Consider the following 17,885-nt stretch of genomic DNA (forward strand, 5'->3'; position numbering starts at 1 on the left):
CTTCTAATTTAAACCACTGGAAAAGCTTTGCATAAATATTGTTTGAGTCTGACCCTTTCACACACAGATTACCTTCGATGGCCCCTGAGAGAATGAGTCTCTACACAAAGTTCACTAAGCACCTACTGTTAATTTTTCTTTATCTCCATTCCAGACCATTGGTCGTATTTGTGTACAACTTTTCACTTGAACATCTCATTCCAGTGACGTACAGGCTTTTCTAAACTTTATAAAAGGGAAACTGAGCTTCAGAGGGATTAAGTGTCTTGTTCAAATTTATATGTAAAGTAGGATTAGGATCTAATTTCCTCAATTTATAAGTTAAGTGCTTAAAACAACCAGATTAAGATGACTTAATTCATACAAGATTTCCTTTTATTTGTATGTATAACCAACCTGCTTTCAAAAAGAATTCTTGGTAAAGTTTTTTAGAACACTGTTGTAAGATTCACACTGGATATGGTAAATATTATAAAGGCAGTCCAGGGAATTTTGTCTTATATAGAGAAAAAGATCATATTAGTGAATATGGTGGTTTTGGTTAGAATACTCATTAGTATGTTAAACAGTGCAATAATTATTGCTGTTTTTCTGACAAAGCATACAAATGTTTAAACTTCTCATAATCTATCCTCCCAACTCAAAGAAATCTATAATAGAAAAAGAAAATGTTTCCATTCAAAAAAAGAAAACAATTATTAGGGAAAAACACTCCTTATGCATGAATAATAGGGAGTTTGGCAAAAATGTGAAATTGATGTTGAGAGAAGAATAAAGTTCCCTGTTGAATAGTGCCAATACTGAGTTTATATCTAAAAATTGGTTTAATGAATGTATATTTATAAAGGAATGTATATATCTAATTAGTTTAATGAATGTATATTTATAAATTCATTTATAATGAACTTATATTTATAAACTTCCTCATAGTTTAATGAATGTATATTTATAAAGGCCAGCTATCACTATCCTTCATTGCTGGTAGACTATTCTAAAAATTTTAATCTATCCCTTTCAGTGAAAAAATTAGAAAGAATATTGATGATTAAAAACATTTAAATTTGGGACTGCCTCTTTACATTATACACCAGCTTATGATTCCCAGGCTATGGAGAAAAAGATGTACTTCTTGTATAACACATCGAAAATTTACCTCAAAATTAATCACAATATAATAATGTTTATATTATAAATAAGAAATACTCCATATTTGCCCAAATACACACTTACATGAATAATTTTTTCTCATAAATCTGTTATTTTTGTTTATAGTCATATTGCTAAGTACTTCTCTTAAAAATAATTCTGACTGGTATAACTTTTTTGAGTGTTATTTTCATAGTACTCAGTAATTCCACTTTGAAAGACCTACAGAAATACTTACACAAGTGCCCAATATATATGTATAAGGATACTAACTGCAGCATTATTTTTGTGTAGAAAAACTGGAGAGTCCATAGATGTCCAACAAAAGGGGTTTATTAAATAAATTATGGAATAGTTATACTACAGAACATTGTGAAGAAATGAAAAAGAATGAAACAGATCTATATTTATCAATATGAAATCATGTAGTGTTACAGGGAAAATGTAGCTTATAGCATAAACGATCCTCTTATCCCCCAAAAGCAAAAAAATTCTACAGGTGTGCACACAGTAGGTGCTTTTGTGTGTGTGTGTGTGTGTGTGTGTGTAAATGTACATTTTATTATTTTTTTGTTTTTTTATTATTTTTTCAGTAAGCTCTACACCTAACGTGGTGCTTGAACTCATGACCCCAAGATCCAGAGTCGCATGTTCTACCAACTAAGCCAGCCAGGTGCCACTCAATGTACATTTTAAAAGATCTGCAGGGAAACACAATGATGACTGAGAGACTGAAGAAGAGGAAAAAATAAGAGCTTTCTCTTTACATTTTTACATGTCTGACTTTTTGTTTTAGACAGTGAATGCAATGTCATTTTCCTGATTTTGATAACTGTAGATAGCTATATAAAAGTCACCACATGGGGAAGCTGGGTAAAGTATACATGGGACCTCACAAAACTGTATTTGTAACTTCCTGTGAGTCTGTAATTACTTCAAATTAAATAAGAAAAAACAGCAAGCATGTATTATTTTTGTAACTGTTTAATGGTGTTTGTCTGCTTTTTTGTTTTTCTGGTTTTCAAAAAATCATTTTAGAGGGTAATTTTCCAAACTACAAAACAGCTCTAAACTTTACTCGCAAAATAATCACAAAAATCTATGAGTTCAAAATTTATATCAATAACTGAAAGTATGAGCATAAGTCACATATGTAGTTAAACACGTCAACCGTAAACCTTCAGAATTATGACACTGGAACAAAAAGGGACAAAAAGGCAAAAGTCATTTAGGTTCAGACTAATCCTTCATAATCTAAGCTCTTGCAAAGGGCAGCATACTTTTCTAATATCTGGACCTTAGGGTAAACTTTGTGAGATGTCTCGTCTTGTTTGTTCAGGAGTAAACCCAAATACATCTTCCTTTAATTCTTTGGCACTTCAAATGAATTTAGGATTGTCTAAGGAAAAAAATGCTTGCGGGAGGAGCTGTGTGAACAAGCTTGTTGTCCTGCTACTATATCTAGTCAAGCATTCGGATACTACAACTTTGGCAAATCCCATTAATACTTTAAGAAGTCAAAGACTTTAAAACTTCTAAAGAAAGTTCCTGTGAAGTAGTCACAGGGGCAAGTTTAAGCAAGCAGAGTGTGTATACAATATAGTAACAAATATAATGCAAACAAAAGAAGATTTGTTTAATTATAGTGGAAATAATTGTTATTTAAAAGTGCCTCCTTCCTCATCATAAAAGACCAAACTGGACTAGTGGCAAAAGAATTGTATGTTATGATGCCTTAAGATTAGGAACAGAAGACAGAAATTTCAAAGTAAAGTCTTGGCAGACGCCCAGTCTCCACAGCAAGAATTATGGCCAAACAATTCCTTCATAAGTTCCAAGTCTTGTTCATGTCCCTTTAGGTAGACTCCAAAGTTGTTCATCTTGAGTCAAATACAAGTATATATATTTATCAGGGTTCGTCTATCTTTCTGTGGTGAAGTATATCTGAACTTCTTTCCTAAACGTTATAACCAGTTGGGTGTATAGTAGAGAGAGATGATCAGACTACGTATAAAACGGTGGAAGTGAGTAAGTGAGGGGAATAATGAGAACAAGGACGTGGGTGTTCGGAGTATTTCCCTTACCAAACAAGACTATGACAAGAACTATGCTCCTTTTAGGTCACCGTGATGCAGATCTGGCACATTGGCCTCACCATCACCCTGAAAGTGAGCTAAGTGCAAGAGATGGTAACTGCTGACTCCATCAATTAATGACATCTGTGCAATGAGGCATCCTAAAAGTCACCAATTTTAGCAATGAAGATTAAGCACCCCATGAAAAACAACTCTCAGAAGTAAACTGTACAATATTTTTCTTCACAGATTTCCTTAAGCCATTAAAATACACAGTGAAATAGTTCAGGAAACAGTTTCCCAAGGTCATACAAGAGTTATGAAGAGAAGGAGGACTCCATTCTATTTCATGATTTCCTACAAAAGAATGTCCTCATCAACACACCATTTGGATACTTCAGTGGCTTTCTTTTTATACTCCTTAATTTTTATCCTTTAGCCAAGATATCCTTCTGAATCTACTAGTCTTCAACTTTATCTTCATTGATCTCTCAAACTGTCTAGTTCTTATTTTATTGTCTACTGTTCAATTCTGTTTCTTCAGTGGCTGGCTATGGAAGGCACTTAAACATTTGTTGAATAAATGAATGAGTTAAAGAAGAAATAAATGAAAATCCATACATATATAATGCTTTTTACAGCAAACAGTTTCAGCATTCTACTAAAATATGTTTAATTTATTTACACACTGTCTTCTTCCAAAGGGGTTTTAAAAGGCAACTTATAAAAATACTTGTGAGATAAACACAATAACTGAGAAAACTCAGGGCCAAGAAAAAGTGAAGGTAGAAGATGAAGTAAGTACACAAAATGCACATGTTAAGTCCACATGAAGAAGGCACTGTGAAACATTGTGAACCACATCATCAGTAATTAACAGCAAACAATTATCAGTGGCTAGACTACCAAAATTATCATCTGTTCATCCTGATTCTGATTTTGTCCATTTCCAATCTATTCTCCTCAGAGCAGCCAGGATAATCTTTTTTTTTTTTTTTTTTAAGATTTATTTATTTGAGAGAGAGAGAGAACAAGTTGGGGGGAAGGACAAAGGGAAGAGAATCTCCAGCAGACTCCAAGTTGAGCATGGACCCCTATGTGGACTCAATCTCACAACCCATGAGATCATGACCTGAGCCGAAACCAAGAGTTGAAGCTCAACTGAATGAGCCAACCAGAAGCCCCCAGAATAATCTTTTAAAAATGTAAATCAGAGTATGATACTAAACTGCTTAAAACCCTTGAATGGCTTCCCATCATATTTAACATCCCAAACTACTTAACAAGGCCCTCAAGGCTCTACATGATCTGGCTCTGATAATCTTCCCAATTTCATTTGCACCTCTCCTTCCCTTGCTCACTACTTTAAAGCCTACTATTATCCTTTCTCTTTCTTGACAGCACTTTAGGACTTTGCACTTGCTCTTCCTTCTGCTGCCAGGAATGCTATTTCCCCATATCTCCCAATTTCATCCACATATCTACTCAAATGTCATCTCGTTAAATGTGTTCCCTGACAACCCAATACAAAGGTACCCCTTGCCCCCAGTCACTATAACATTGACCTGTTTTGTTTTTCTCACAGGATCTAAATCTATTTGAAATTCTATCTAAAACTGTTTAGAAATCATCACTTTTGGTTGTGGATTTTCCTTCAACAAAATGAGATTGTGAGAGTATGGGTCTTGCCTATCTTGTTCACCACTGTATCTCCAGCATTTAAAACAGTGCCCAGAGCAGGTGCTCAAATATTTGTTCAGTAAATGAAGAAATATCTGAAAATAGAATAGCTCTTGGTGATCTGGCTTAATCTGGGGAGCTTTCAGTTTCCCTAGAGCAGTGAGGGCTGAATAACTGTTTTTAGTTCACTTAAAATGCCTTTGAAAATCTAAAAACACTGGACCCTCTTCTCAGTAAAATACACATACAAACAAAATTTTGTATGAACCTCCTAAAATCAATCCCCAGATTAGAATCCCTAATCCACAGGCATGTAAGGGCCTTTATGCAATGCAATCTACATTTAACCAATTCTTGTCAATGAAGTTAAAGGCTGAGAGTAAAAAGAAAATCAATACAACGCTACAAATCATTCCTAACAGATTTCTCTACAAAGTAATAGTATATAAGAAAAGTCAAATGAAGAATAGCCATGGTTAATGGCTGCTTAGTCTTCTCATGTAGCGCATTGTATTGAGAAGCCCAGATTTGCAATTCATCATTTAAAAAAAAGGTATATGTGTTGATGACATACATAGTAAGAAAACAGATTTGCATTTATGTTTGCCTCTTTAAAAAACAACTAAATGAGATCATACTGGATCAGGATATAGATAGAATAAGTCAAGTTCCAAGAACTGATTAAAAAAATAATAATAAAAGAACTAACCTGAACTCTTTTGGAGGAAGAGAAATTTCTGTGGGTACCATTAATAAAAAGATGTGTAGGGTCACAAAATGACTCAAAAATGTATTCTTTCTTTCTTTCTTTTTGAAAGAAGGCATAATTTAAAATGATTTATTTATTCATTTTAGAGAGAGAGAGAGAGAGAGCATGAGCAAGGGTAGGGGCAGAGGAAAAGAATCCGGAAGTCAACTTCCTGCTAAGCGTGGAGCCCAGACACAGGGCTTGATCCCAGGACCCCGAGATCATGACCTGAGCTAAAATCAAGAGTTGGCCACTTAACCGACTGAGCCACCCAGGAACCCCAAAAATGTATTCTTTAAATTACGTCAGATCAAAGAAGCAACAGAAGGTAAAGAATATTTTTAGGTGTAAAACTCCTCCTCTGCCTGCCAGGGAGGACTTGGTGTCAGATAAAAAAAGATCAGCTGAACAAAGTAGCTTTTGTCCCCTACCCCTTCTCTTCTATAGCTATAGGTGCTTACAGCTAAGTTAATGTGTAAAGTAAACCATCTGGGCAAAAAATTTCTGTAAGTTCTAAAGGACTTCGAACTTTTTTCATCATATTTTTAACACCACTAAACAGTAATACTATTTTCTTTGTGAGAGTTTTGGCTTTGTTTTAATGTTCTTATTATGGCAAGTGTTAGATTTTCTGTCTCAAGGAAAGGTACAATTAACCTGAAAAAAGTCACTTCAATTATATTTCCTTTCTAATACTAAGAGACATTCTTTACAACTAACAAAATATAGAACTTACCTTGATCATTTTATCAAAAGATCTCTCCTTCAAATTTTTCCCATCTTACTTATAGTGTATTAAAGAAAAAAAGTAGCAAATATATCATTTTCATCCAAGTATGCATACTGTGGCTCAGTAACAATAGTCCTGATGATTCACTAAGGAGTCTGACAACTGTTAGAATTTGAACTCCACATGAGCTGGTATTTTAATTTCCCACTTAAATCTTTTCATTCTTCACAAGCAATCTTGTGTTACTGTTTCATGCTTCTTAAAAACAAGTTATTCTGTATGACTGACTGACTGGTTTACTGCATCTAAGCAGCATTAATCCTCTGGTAATTATCACCCTTCATAAAATCCTCCAAATGTTTTTTTTTTAAAAAAAGGAAGTTTAACAAATTATTGTTGAAAACTATTTTTCATTTTTGTATTATTTGTATTTTAATATTTAAATTTCATCTATCTACTGAAAGACTTATCTATTTGTTATCACAGCCCTCTGTTTTAACCAGGTAGTTCTAAGAATCTATAGATTAAAGTAATGCAAACAGCGGTCTAGGTAATTCAGGGTTAAACTGTGTGCCGTAGAACACTGTTTTGCAAGACAGTAAGAGATTTTCATTTCTGAAAAGTATTCAGTACTCAGGTTTGGGGGGAAAAGGGAATACACCTTTACTCTAAGACTTCTCAAAGCCTTTAATGTGCTGATGAAATTTTGAATTTATAAGAGAGGGACAAAATATATAGGATTTCCTAAATTTATTTGACCATAATCTACTTTCTTTATGACTCACTGTTCCAAACAACAGTAGTTTAATAAATGCTCCTTTATTTAATTCTGTTTTATATTTGGTCATTGCTAATCACTTAATTAAGGTGTATATTGCCTTTGTCTAAATTCTTGTAATTCTCCTGTCCAGAATATTTCTTTATCCATAAAAGAATAAGCAGTTGGTTTTGGAGTGATAACAACATTTCTTAGAAATAACCTATGTTACTATTTTAGTATCCCTAATGATGGCTGAGATAAGTCAAGAATCGTTATACTTTTACTTGAGAAAGCACAGAAATGTGTCATGCATTTTTAGAAATACTCATCAAAAAACGGAAACAGAAAAATAAAATTTACTGCTTTTAAAGAATGTTTGTTTATAGAGAACAGGAACTTATACAGAATACCTCAATTCCTAAGAAAGGTGTTTCTGTACTTCAAAAAAAAATGCTTTTGAGTATAGCTAAAAGATTCGTATTCACTTATTCAACATTTATTAATTGTTCACTATGTGCTAAGAATAGCGTCTAGGCAATGGATGTACAACAGTGAACAAAAAGGGCATGATTCTTGTCCTCGTGGGCATGTAATTAAGCTTTTTTCTTTTATATTGCCCATATTATTATGAATACTTACTCTAGAATTGTTTTGTTTTTAAAAATACCTTTGATGTGGTTAAGACTATAGTTAGGCTGGTACTAAAAAACCTCAAACCTACAACTAATTTGCTAATGAGGAATGGCATGAACCATGAAATATAAGCATATAGTTAACTGGAAGGCAACAGAAGCCATTTTACTTGTACATTAGAAGCACATATCATTTATGTCTCACAGTCTTGTGTTTTACAATTACTTTACATTAAAATGCTATGAGATCTAGTTCTTTTCAAAAATTGGTGCTGGGTCAATTGGATAACCATACAGAACAAAATGAGTCTTGAACCTCCACTCCACACCATGCACAAAAATCAATTCCAGATGGACTATAAACCTAAATGTGAATGGTAAAACAATAAAACTTTTAGAAGAAAACACAGAAAAATATCTTTATAATGTCAGGGACAGGCAAAGACTTCTTACACAGGACATTAACAAGAACTAACCATAAAGGGATAAACTGGATTTCATTAAAATCATGAACTTCTATTCATCAAAAGACACAACTAAGAGTAAAAAGACAAGCCACAAAGCAGGAGAAGATATGTGCAATTACATATACTTGACAGAGGACTCACATTCAGAATATACAAAGAACCTCCACAAATCAGTAAGAAGTAGACAACAGATAAAATGGTAAAAAAAAAAAACCCTGCACAGGTTATTCACAAAAGAGGAGATTCAAATGGACAATAATATATGAAAAGGGATTCAATTTTATAAGTCAAATAAAAAAGTACAGATTAAGACCACAATGTAAAATTACTGTATACCCACTGGAACGGCTAAAAAGAAGAGACAGATAATACCAAGTGATGACAAGGATGTAGAGCAACAAGAATTCTTCTACACGCTGGCTGAAGCATAAACTAGCACTCCGTTGTGGCAAACTGCTTCACAGTGTCTATTATAACTCATCTTAGGCATGCCCACTGAATTAGCACTTCCACTCCTAGGCAGACACCTTAACAGAAACGTGTGCATATGTTCACCAAAAGACACGCAAACAAATGTTCACGTTAGCCCAATTTCTAAAAGCAAAATTTCAATCAACTCATATGTCTTATCAGTAGTAGAATGTATAAATTATGGTATGTTTGTATAATGGCAGACCTCACAGAAAAGGGAATGAAGGAACCACAACTACATGTAACAACATGGATAAATTTCACAAACATGTTGAGCTAAAGAAGGAAGAACCTTCTTAAAAATTAAAGCTACATAATTTCATGTATACAAAGTTCAAAATCAGGCTGAATTAATCTGTGGTGTCAGAGGTTGTGACAGTGGTCATCCTTTGAGAGGGAGAAGGGTAATGGCTGATAGAACAGTAAGAGGTAGGATGTCTTTCAAGGTACTTACTGGTCAAGTTTTCTTTCTTGATCTGGGTATTACCGAGGTGAATTCACATTGTGAAAATCAGCAACAGTACACTGAAGAATTGCCTGAATGTATGTTTACGTCAATAAAGCTTCTATTTGAAAAGTGCTATAAGATCCAAATATATTTTGCACAATTCAAATTCTCTCTCAAATTCTCTACACATAGTTCAGAGGAATGTTCATTCCTCTTTCCCCTGGTTTGCCCAAAATCAAATACTTGAAAACAAGATCTGGGGCACCTGTCTGACTCAGCCGGTAGAGCATATGACTCTTGAACTCAGGGGTCATGAGTTCAAGGCCCACATTGGGCATGGAGCCTACGAAGAAAAGAAGAAAGAAAGAAGAAAAGAGAAGAAAAGAAAAGAAAAGAAAAGAAAAGAAAAGAAAAGAAAAGAAAGAAGGAAGGAAGGAAGGAAGGAAGGAAGGAAGGAAGGAAGGAAGGAAAAAGAAAGAAAGAAAGAAAGAAAGAAAGAAAGAAAGAAAGAAAGAAAGAAAAAAGAAAAGAAAGAAAAAGAGAGAGAGAGAGAAAGAAAGAAAGAAAGAAAGAAAAAAAGAAAGAGAGAGAGAGAAAGAAAGAGAGAAAGAAAGAAAGAAAGAAAGAAAGAAAGAAAGAAAGAAAGAAAGAAAGAAAGAAAAAGAAATCAAGATCTAATCCTAGATGGGGAAAAAAATATTATGAGGTCATTTTCATGACACAGGATTGTAATAGGAAGAAAAAAATGGTATATCTGACTCATATCTAGGCTAATAGGAACCACATATTTGATTTTCCTCTAAGGCTTTAGACTATATATTCCCAGGTTTTTAAAAGGCTCTTCCTATGACAAAGTATCTAGTCTGTCACGAGTTGGAATTCTACGTGCTCTCCAATTGTGTCTAAATCACCATGCAAAACTCAAGGCACAATCGACCCCCAAAGTATCTAGTGTCTGTCACGAGTTGGAATTCTACGTGCTCTCCAATTGTGTCTAAATCACCATGCAAAACTCAAGGCACAATCGACCTCACATTGGTCTACCCCAAATATCACCCTTACACGAATGCAGTCTAAGAATTCCCAGCAAATTGTTGGTTTGTTTGGAGGCTAACTAAAACTACCAGATCTTTTTCATATTATGTCAGATTTCTTCCAACTTATATATCTTTAAATTAAATTTAAAAATATTAAATACAAGGGGGTGCCTGGATGCCTCAGTTGGAAGAATATGCAACTCCTGATTCCAGGGTCATGAGTTTGAGCCCCATGTTGGGTGTAGAAATTATTCTAAATAAATATATAAATAAATAAAGCATTTAATATTTTCCTTGCTAAATTTATTTATTTATTTTTTAAGATTTTATTTATTTATTTGACAGAGAGAGACACAGCCAGCTAGAGAGGGAACACAAGCAGGGGGAGTGGGAGAGGAAGAAGCAGGCTCCCAGCGGAGCAGGGAGCCCAATGCAGGGCTTGATCCCAGGACCCTGGGATCAGGCCCTGGGTCGAAGGCAGACACTTAACGACTGAGCCACCCAGGCGCCCCTCCTGGCTAAATTTAACCTTGTTGGTTTTCACATCACTCAAGCAGCATTGTTCACTTATCACTACTAATAGCATGTTGAGTCTATAGGTAACCCTCTTAGCTTTGTGTCATCTATACATATAATTTGTATTTCTTCTATGTATTTATTATCCCAGTCATTATTTTAAAAATATGTTGATTTCAAACTATCAAAGATAGACATCTAGAAGGTGATGCCAGAGTCTTGAAGCATTTCCCAAAGTATGTTTCATGTAATACATTCCAAAATGAGTGAGGGAGGTGTTCTGTGATGAGTTTGGGAAATGCTGGGTTACCAGAGAATTTCTCAGTCCTTACAATTCTAATGTACATGGTAAGTCTCTAAGAGGGAATTAGAGTATAAAGTGTTTCTCAAACTTGGCTGACTTAGAAACTCCTTTAAAGAAGTCTTTTCTTATCCTGAGAAATCACTGTTCCTGGAAAGACACTTAGAGAAACACTACTCTGGGGTGATAATGATACAAGAGCCAACTTCTATGGGCAAATTATTGTTTTATTTTTATTTTTTTTAAAGTAGGCTCCACGCCCAATTGGGGCTTGAACTCATGACCCTGAGATCGAGAGTTACATGCTCTACCAACTGAGCCAGCCAGGTGCCCCATGAGATTGTCTTAGTAGCCTCAAATCCACCTAACTGCATTATCCTCCAACCTACCTAAACTTCTTCATATTGTCAAAAGATTATCAACATATTGTCGAATGCAGCAATGATATATCTTACTAGTCTAAACTTATCACAAAGTGAAACAGAATTGGGTAAAGAGGCTTTAGTATTAGGATTAGTAAGCCATGGATGCTCAATCTACTGTGAGAATTATGTTCAGTAAGAAGCTATAGAGATGAGATATATATTTTGAAGTTTCCCACAAAATTGGCTACATCTTAAAAATTCTGGTGATGAAAAACTAATCTTCAGTTATATAAAAACTAAAATTCGGTTATATGGGACATCTGCTTTTCTAGTGATATTTAGTGAAATATTTCTGCGTATTAAGTTATAGGGGTGCCTGGGTGGCTCAGGTGGTTAAGCATCTGACTTCAGCTTAGATCGTGATCCAGGAGTCCTGGGGCTGAGCCCCATGTGAGGCTCCCTGCTCAGTGGGGAGCCTGCTTCGCCCTCTCCCTCTGCCCTCCCCTCTCCCCCTCCCCTACCTGTGCTCTCTCTCACTCTGCTAAGAAATAAATAAAATCTTAAAAAAAAAAAGGGGGGGGGGCGCCTGGGTGGCGCAGTCATTAAGCATCTGCCTTCGGCTCAGGGCGTGATCCCAGCGTTCTGGGATCGAGCCCCACATCAGGCTCCTCCGCTGGGAGCCTGCTTCTTCCTCTCCCATTCCCCCTGCTTGTGTTCCCTCTCTCACTGGCTATCTCTCTCTGTCAAATAAATAAATAAAATCTTTATAAAAAAAAAAAAGAATGAGTTATAGGGGCACCAGCCTGGCTGAGTCAGTAGAGCATGTGATTCCTAATCTTGGGGTCACGAGTTCAAGCCCCAGGTTGGGCTTAAGCTTACTTAAAAAAAATGAGTCATAGAAAATTATCACTAAATTCTGTATAGTATATAAAGAATATTATAATAAAAATAGTTTGAAATTTTTAAGGTTTTCATACGTCAAAAGAATTTTATATATTCATCTGAAATCCATTCGAAAGATTACATTTAACAAAATAGATGGTCTTTGTAAAAGAAAATAGACACATGTAAGTATACCGAAGTCCTTCTTTCAGGGAATTAATTTCAGAACTGGGGGTAGGAGGATGATAGGGTTTACTTATAAAAAAAAAAGTTTACACATACAAATCATATTAAAACAGCACATTTAAAATTGATTGAGACACTATATTCACATAATGCGGTACCAGTACCACTAGTCCTCCGCATTGTCTGTGGGCTAGTAGACCTTAAGATGTTGTTGAGATAACTGGCTTCCATTAGCAAGCATGTGATTGGCAGGATGATAAAGTCTTTTCACTCACAGGTCAGCTATTTCCTTTTCTTTAAAAGAGGGCAATTCTGATGATCCATCTTTTAGCTACAGTCTCTCATTGAGTCCCAATTCTCTTGCCTTCAGCTTTGATATGGTTCTAACTTTCCTCTTGTATCAGCTCATACTTGTCATCAACTCCTCTATTCAGAACAGCAAATATCAGGAGTTTGACCTCAGGGCAAAGTCCGGGTGGGCAGGTAAAATCTGACCACTGGACCTACTTCCTAATCTTTCATACCCAGCAATTCATGAAGCAGTATCAAATTCAAACTAAAAAACAGAAGCATGACCCCTTATAAGTACTATGAAAAGGGCTCTTTTGCCTTTCTAAGTACACTTGAAAAGAACTGTCAGCTACCCTATTAAGACAGAAATGGATCACAGGCTAGAAAAAAAAGAAGGAAAATGCAGAAACCCAAATGAAATGTAAATAAAAGTGTTAGCACCCTCTTTATGTTTGGTGATATAGTACTTCATATAAAAATATTAAAATAACATTCTATGAAATGTCTTCATGAAGTCAGGAACATTAAATCACTAATGAAACTTTAAGGCATCTTTATTTAAATAACACTGACATCTGATACAAAAATCTTCTATCGCCTCATTTGAGACTTTAAAGACTAATTTTATTTTCAGTCAATTCCCATACTTGGCATTTCACCACTTAACTATTTATAAATTAATTTGAGAAACAAATGTATGTGAAAAATAATTATCTTTGTCGAGTTATTAAATCCAAGCCTCTAAAATGATGAAATTCAAGTATGTCTCAGTGGTCCAGCAGCTAAAGACAAGAGTTAGTTGCATCTTCTTGTTTCAGAATGCAAAAGTACAAAAATAGAGTATGATTAAATTTTAACAATAATTAGGAAAAATTATTTTAAGCCCCTTTTTAAAACTAGAATACATTAAAAATTACCTCATTAAAATTTATCTACTAGTAACCTACACTGAATACTAAAGAGTATACTTTAAAACTGTGTTTTATATTAAATAGGTATTTCTACATAAATCTTTAACAGTTCTACATGTGTCATAATAGATTTCAGAATTCTAAACTTTTCTAATAGATTTTTTTGTATTCACTTAAAAGATTCTTAAAAAATAACATTGATGAGGAAAAGCCAACCGGGCCTTAATGCCTGGAAATGCACATACTTAAAAAGTAAATTCAACCAAAAAGACTTGAGATGTTTATTAATATAAATGTACAATGTAAGTGTGCCTTAATAACAATTCCCTGGTGAGGGAATGCTTTACATATGCTTGTAAAGAGGCCTTCTTTGGTGTCAAATGATGATAGTCTTTGAAGGAGGAAAGTACCTGGGATTAGAGTTTTAATCTGCATTGAACCAACCTCCTATTTGAACAAATCAAATAACAGAATCTTTACCCACAGTTTCAAATGTGGTCCTATTCACAGTCCTACAATGTGATTACAAACTAGTTAATACCATACAAATTCATACAAAACTGACAAAATATCACATAATAAATTTCAAATTTTCTGAGAACAGATTATTTGTATATATTGGGAGATATCCTCAAATTATATACTCTTTGGTTTGGAGAACATATTTATGTCCTTGTAACAGGGAAACCTACCCCAGTAAGTGGCTATAACCTAATTAAGAAATGAACATACAACCACGCTTATTCCCAGTTTGCTAAAGGACTCCATTTTCTGTATTAGATCATCTTGTTCAGGGCAATAAGACCGCAACAGAGAGAACTCCTTCTAAAGCAAATAGATCTACCTTCTATATGAAGGACATCTTTGGGTAAACTGGAATAAAAGTTCAGAGTCCACCTTCTTCATTTTCTACTATCTTCTCCAACTTAGTAAGGATGATCATTTCTGGTTTGGCATAATACATGAACACTGACTGCAAACAGAAATATTAACGTATCTTATATGTTCAGTGCTTTACAGATAAAAAACTGGGAAATAGGGATAACATTTTCAGTTTCCTTCTCAACCTGACTTGAAGATACACCATTTATATCCACATGACTCACTGTCCTGTAAGTATTTCTATCCAGTTCGTGGGGGTTTTGTTTCTTTAAAAGAGTTTTAAGCTCCACAAGAACAAAATTCTCTTTTACATTACTTTTGTGTCTATTTCAACTGTATCACACCTCTCCAAATAATCAGTAACTACATAGTAGTTCATACATATTTATAGAAGACTGGTTTGGAATTAAAGCAAAAACAGCTGTATTCTCACACATTCACTGAAACTACTCAAATTGGTCCTGCTCCAAACATCACTGTGGTGGTCTATTTGCATCAACAATGAAGACCCATCTTCGGGCATCTCCATCTCCAAAGGGGATGGGACCATTAATAGACTGATATCACAATGGCTTTGTTGTTTTTTTTTTTTTAAAGATTTTATTTTTAAGTAATTTCTACACCCAATGTGGGACTTGAACTCACAACCCCGAGATCAAGAGTCCCGTGCTCCACAGACTGAACCAGCCAGGTACTCCCGCAATTGCTTTGTTCTAATTCCATCTCCATTTGGTTCTTCTTGCCAAGGGCAGCAGGCATCCTGTTGTCAATTCTGAACCCCTGAACCCTCTACCTTGGATCTACCCCTCCTCCATACTCTTGTGCCTCCCAGCTCTATTAAACTCCTTAATCCTAGGATTAAGAAAGAAAAAGGAGGGGGAAAGAGGAAGAAATGAATAATAAGAAAATATGGGGGAGATGGAAAAAGGGTAGGAAGTAAATAAAGAAAATGACAATAAAGATGTCAAAAAGTAGTAAAATGATTAGAGGAGATAAAAAAATTATCATATTTGTTACTCTACTTAACTGACCAGAAAAGAATTATATAAATGTATAATTACCTTTTACAAAGCAGTTTTGTCCTTTTTCATGGAGGCATACAGAAAATTTACTTTATTTTTTAAGATTTTATTTATTTATATGACAGAGAGAGAGACAGAGAAAGCAAGCACACAAGCAGGGGAAGCGGAAGGCAGAGGGAGAGGGAGAAGCAGGCTCCCTGCTGAGCAGGGAGCCCAATGTCGGGCTCAATCCCATCCCAGGACCCTGGGATCATAACCTGTGCTGAAGGCAGACACCCAACTGACTGAGCCACCCAGGCGCCCCCAGAAAATTTACTGAAAAACCATTCTTTACCACAGTTTTAAGCAAGGGGCTCCTTTCTGGGTTGTAATAATTTACATTGAACTTGGGTCCTGACACTAATTATACCACCAATTTTCATAATAGGACCATGAAATCATTAAGAAATACCTCAAACTTCAAGTGTCATTAAACCAAAGTATAAAGTTAAAGTATAAAGTCATGTGCTTAGCAGGTAATGAATAAGTTAAATATTCACTGATAAAAGCGGTCCATGAGGTTGAAACACCAAATAGAGATACAAGTTCAGAGAGAAGGGTCAAACATATAGTTATAAAAGAAGCACTTTTCCAAAGAAAAAATTGTTTCAAGGCAAACAAGCATTCTGTAGTGTTAAAAAAAGAAAAAGAAAAAGAAAGAGAAAGAGAGGCAACAGTAGAAAACAAAAAATGAAAGCTACATTATTACATCTTACTTGTCTGAGGTCAATGAATGCTAGCTGCAGGGTATCCCCCTGGAATCCTGGCACAGGCTCAGAGCTGGCAAACACTATTAAAAAAAAAAAAAAGTAAAAACAAGATTGCAAAATATACAAGAATTTAACCACTAAATTAATTTCTACTCATTACAAATGTATTATAATATTTACATGTAACCATTTCAAATGAAGACTATTTATGACTTTCAATTTCCACTACTGAGAATGTTCTCCACACCCATTACCACAAGTATTTTAATAATTTTAAACTTCTAATCTACCATTTAATCACTGTAATCCTTAATTACAATAAATTTAGAATGATTATCCCACATAAAGTTCAAGAGTAGTAATATACTTCAATCAAGAAAAGTTTTCTGACTCTATTTAGCCTTAGGTGAATGATTATAGAAGTATTTTGAAACTATACCAACTCCATGGCTGTCAACATATTTCAAAACTTCTCCTTTGTTACAGAACATACTTATAAAAATCCTACCTCCAGCTAAAAGCAATAATGGGCAGACACATAAAAAGTCAGCTTTACATGCAGACAACAGGTAAAGTGTTCTAAGTAGCAAAATGAGGATGATGCAGGAATGTCTGTTCATGTCTTCTAATAATTTTTTTTCCATAAAGGAATCCTACCTCTTTAAAAACTAAAAAAATATTTTCGGACAAGACTGAAAAATATTTCAAAAGATTTTTTTCTTTTCTTTTTTTTTTTTTTTAAAGATTATTTATTTTAGGGAGAGGGGAAGGGGCAAAGGAAGAAGGAGAGAGAAACTCTAAGCAGACTCCATGCTGAGCACGGAGCGGGACTCTGGACTCCGGGATGGATATCACGACCCAGAGATCACACCCTGAGCTGAAAGCAAGAGTCAGACGCTTAACCAACTGTGCCACCCAGGAGCCCCTCAAAAGATTTTTTTCTATAATTTTCTTGTACTTAGACATTTTTAATACTAGTAACATAGCTTGTTTAGTTAAGTTGGAGACAATTCCAATATTATTTTGAAGACAAAGACTGTTGACTCACAAACCTATCATTTTACATGCAAGCTTCTCTGATACAAGTAAGAATGCCTGCAAGCATTCTGTGTTTTCCTACAAAACATTACAGATTTTCCATTTATAAATTTATCTAAGCCAATATTTTAGAAGCCATTTAAATTTGCACCCTATATATATAGTTCTTGGAATAACAAAAAATAATTCTTAAGTTCAGTGTATTATGTGTGAAATATAGTTTAGAAAGGCTCAGAATCATATATTTAATTTTAAATACATGAAAGCCTAGCATAGCTTAATTTATCTGGCATTTTTAGGGAATGAAGATGCCAAAATAAGTTTTTTTGTTGCTGTTGTTTTAAGATAATGTTAATTTTTTAATCTTAAGCATTTTTGATGGAATTTTAAACTGTAACATAATACTTCCTTCATTTTTAAACTTTTTTTGAGTATTCTAAATATTATTTAAACATTCCTTAATTCTCTGGATTACTGTTAAGAATGCTTTTTATTCTATACACTACAGTAAATTCTGAGGGCTGCCATATTAATGCCTCCCTTTTTTA

The 17,885-nt window shown here is 34.6% G+C and overlaps 1 protein-coding gene across 4 annotated transcripts in view; it reads right to left on the reverse strand.

Annotated features, from left to right (window-relative positions):
- Positions 1-17,885, reverse strand: part of EXOC6 (exocyst complex component 6) — a 344,161-nt gene that overhangs the window by 19,853 nt on the left and 306,423 nt on the right. For all 4 annotated transcript variants that reach the window (XM_048218941.2, XM_026481664.4, XM_026481663.4 and 1 more), the window contains one exon: positions 16,306-16,379. In XM_048218941.2, coding sequence (XP_048074898.1) covers positions 16,306-16,379 — 74 coding nt within the window. The remainder of the gene's footprint in view (positions 1-16,305; positions 16,380-17,885) is intronic.

Source organism: Ursus arctos, unplaced genomic scaffold, assembly GCF_023065955.2.
Source record: "Ursus arctos isolate Adak ecotype North America unplaced genomic scaffold, UrsArc2.0 scaffold_7, whole genome shotgun sequence".
In the NCBI taxonomy this organism is placed as follows: Eukaryota; Metazoa; Chordata; class Mammalia; order Carnivora; family Ursidae; genus Ursus; species Ursus arctos.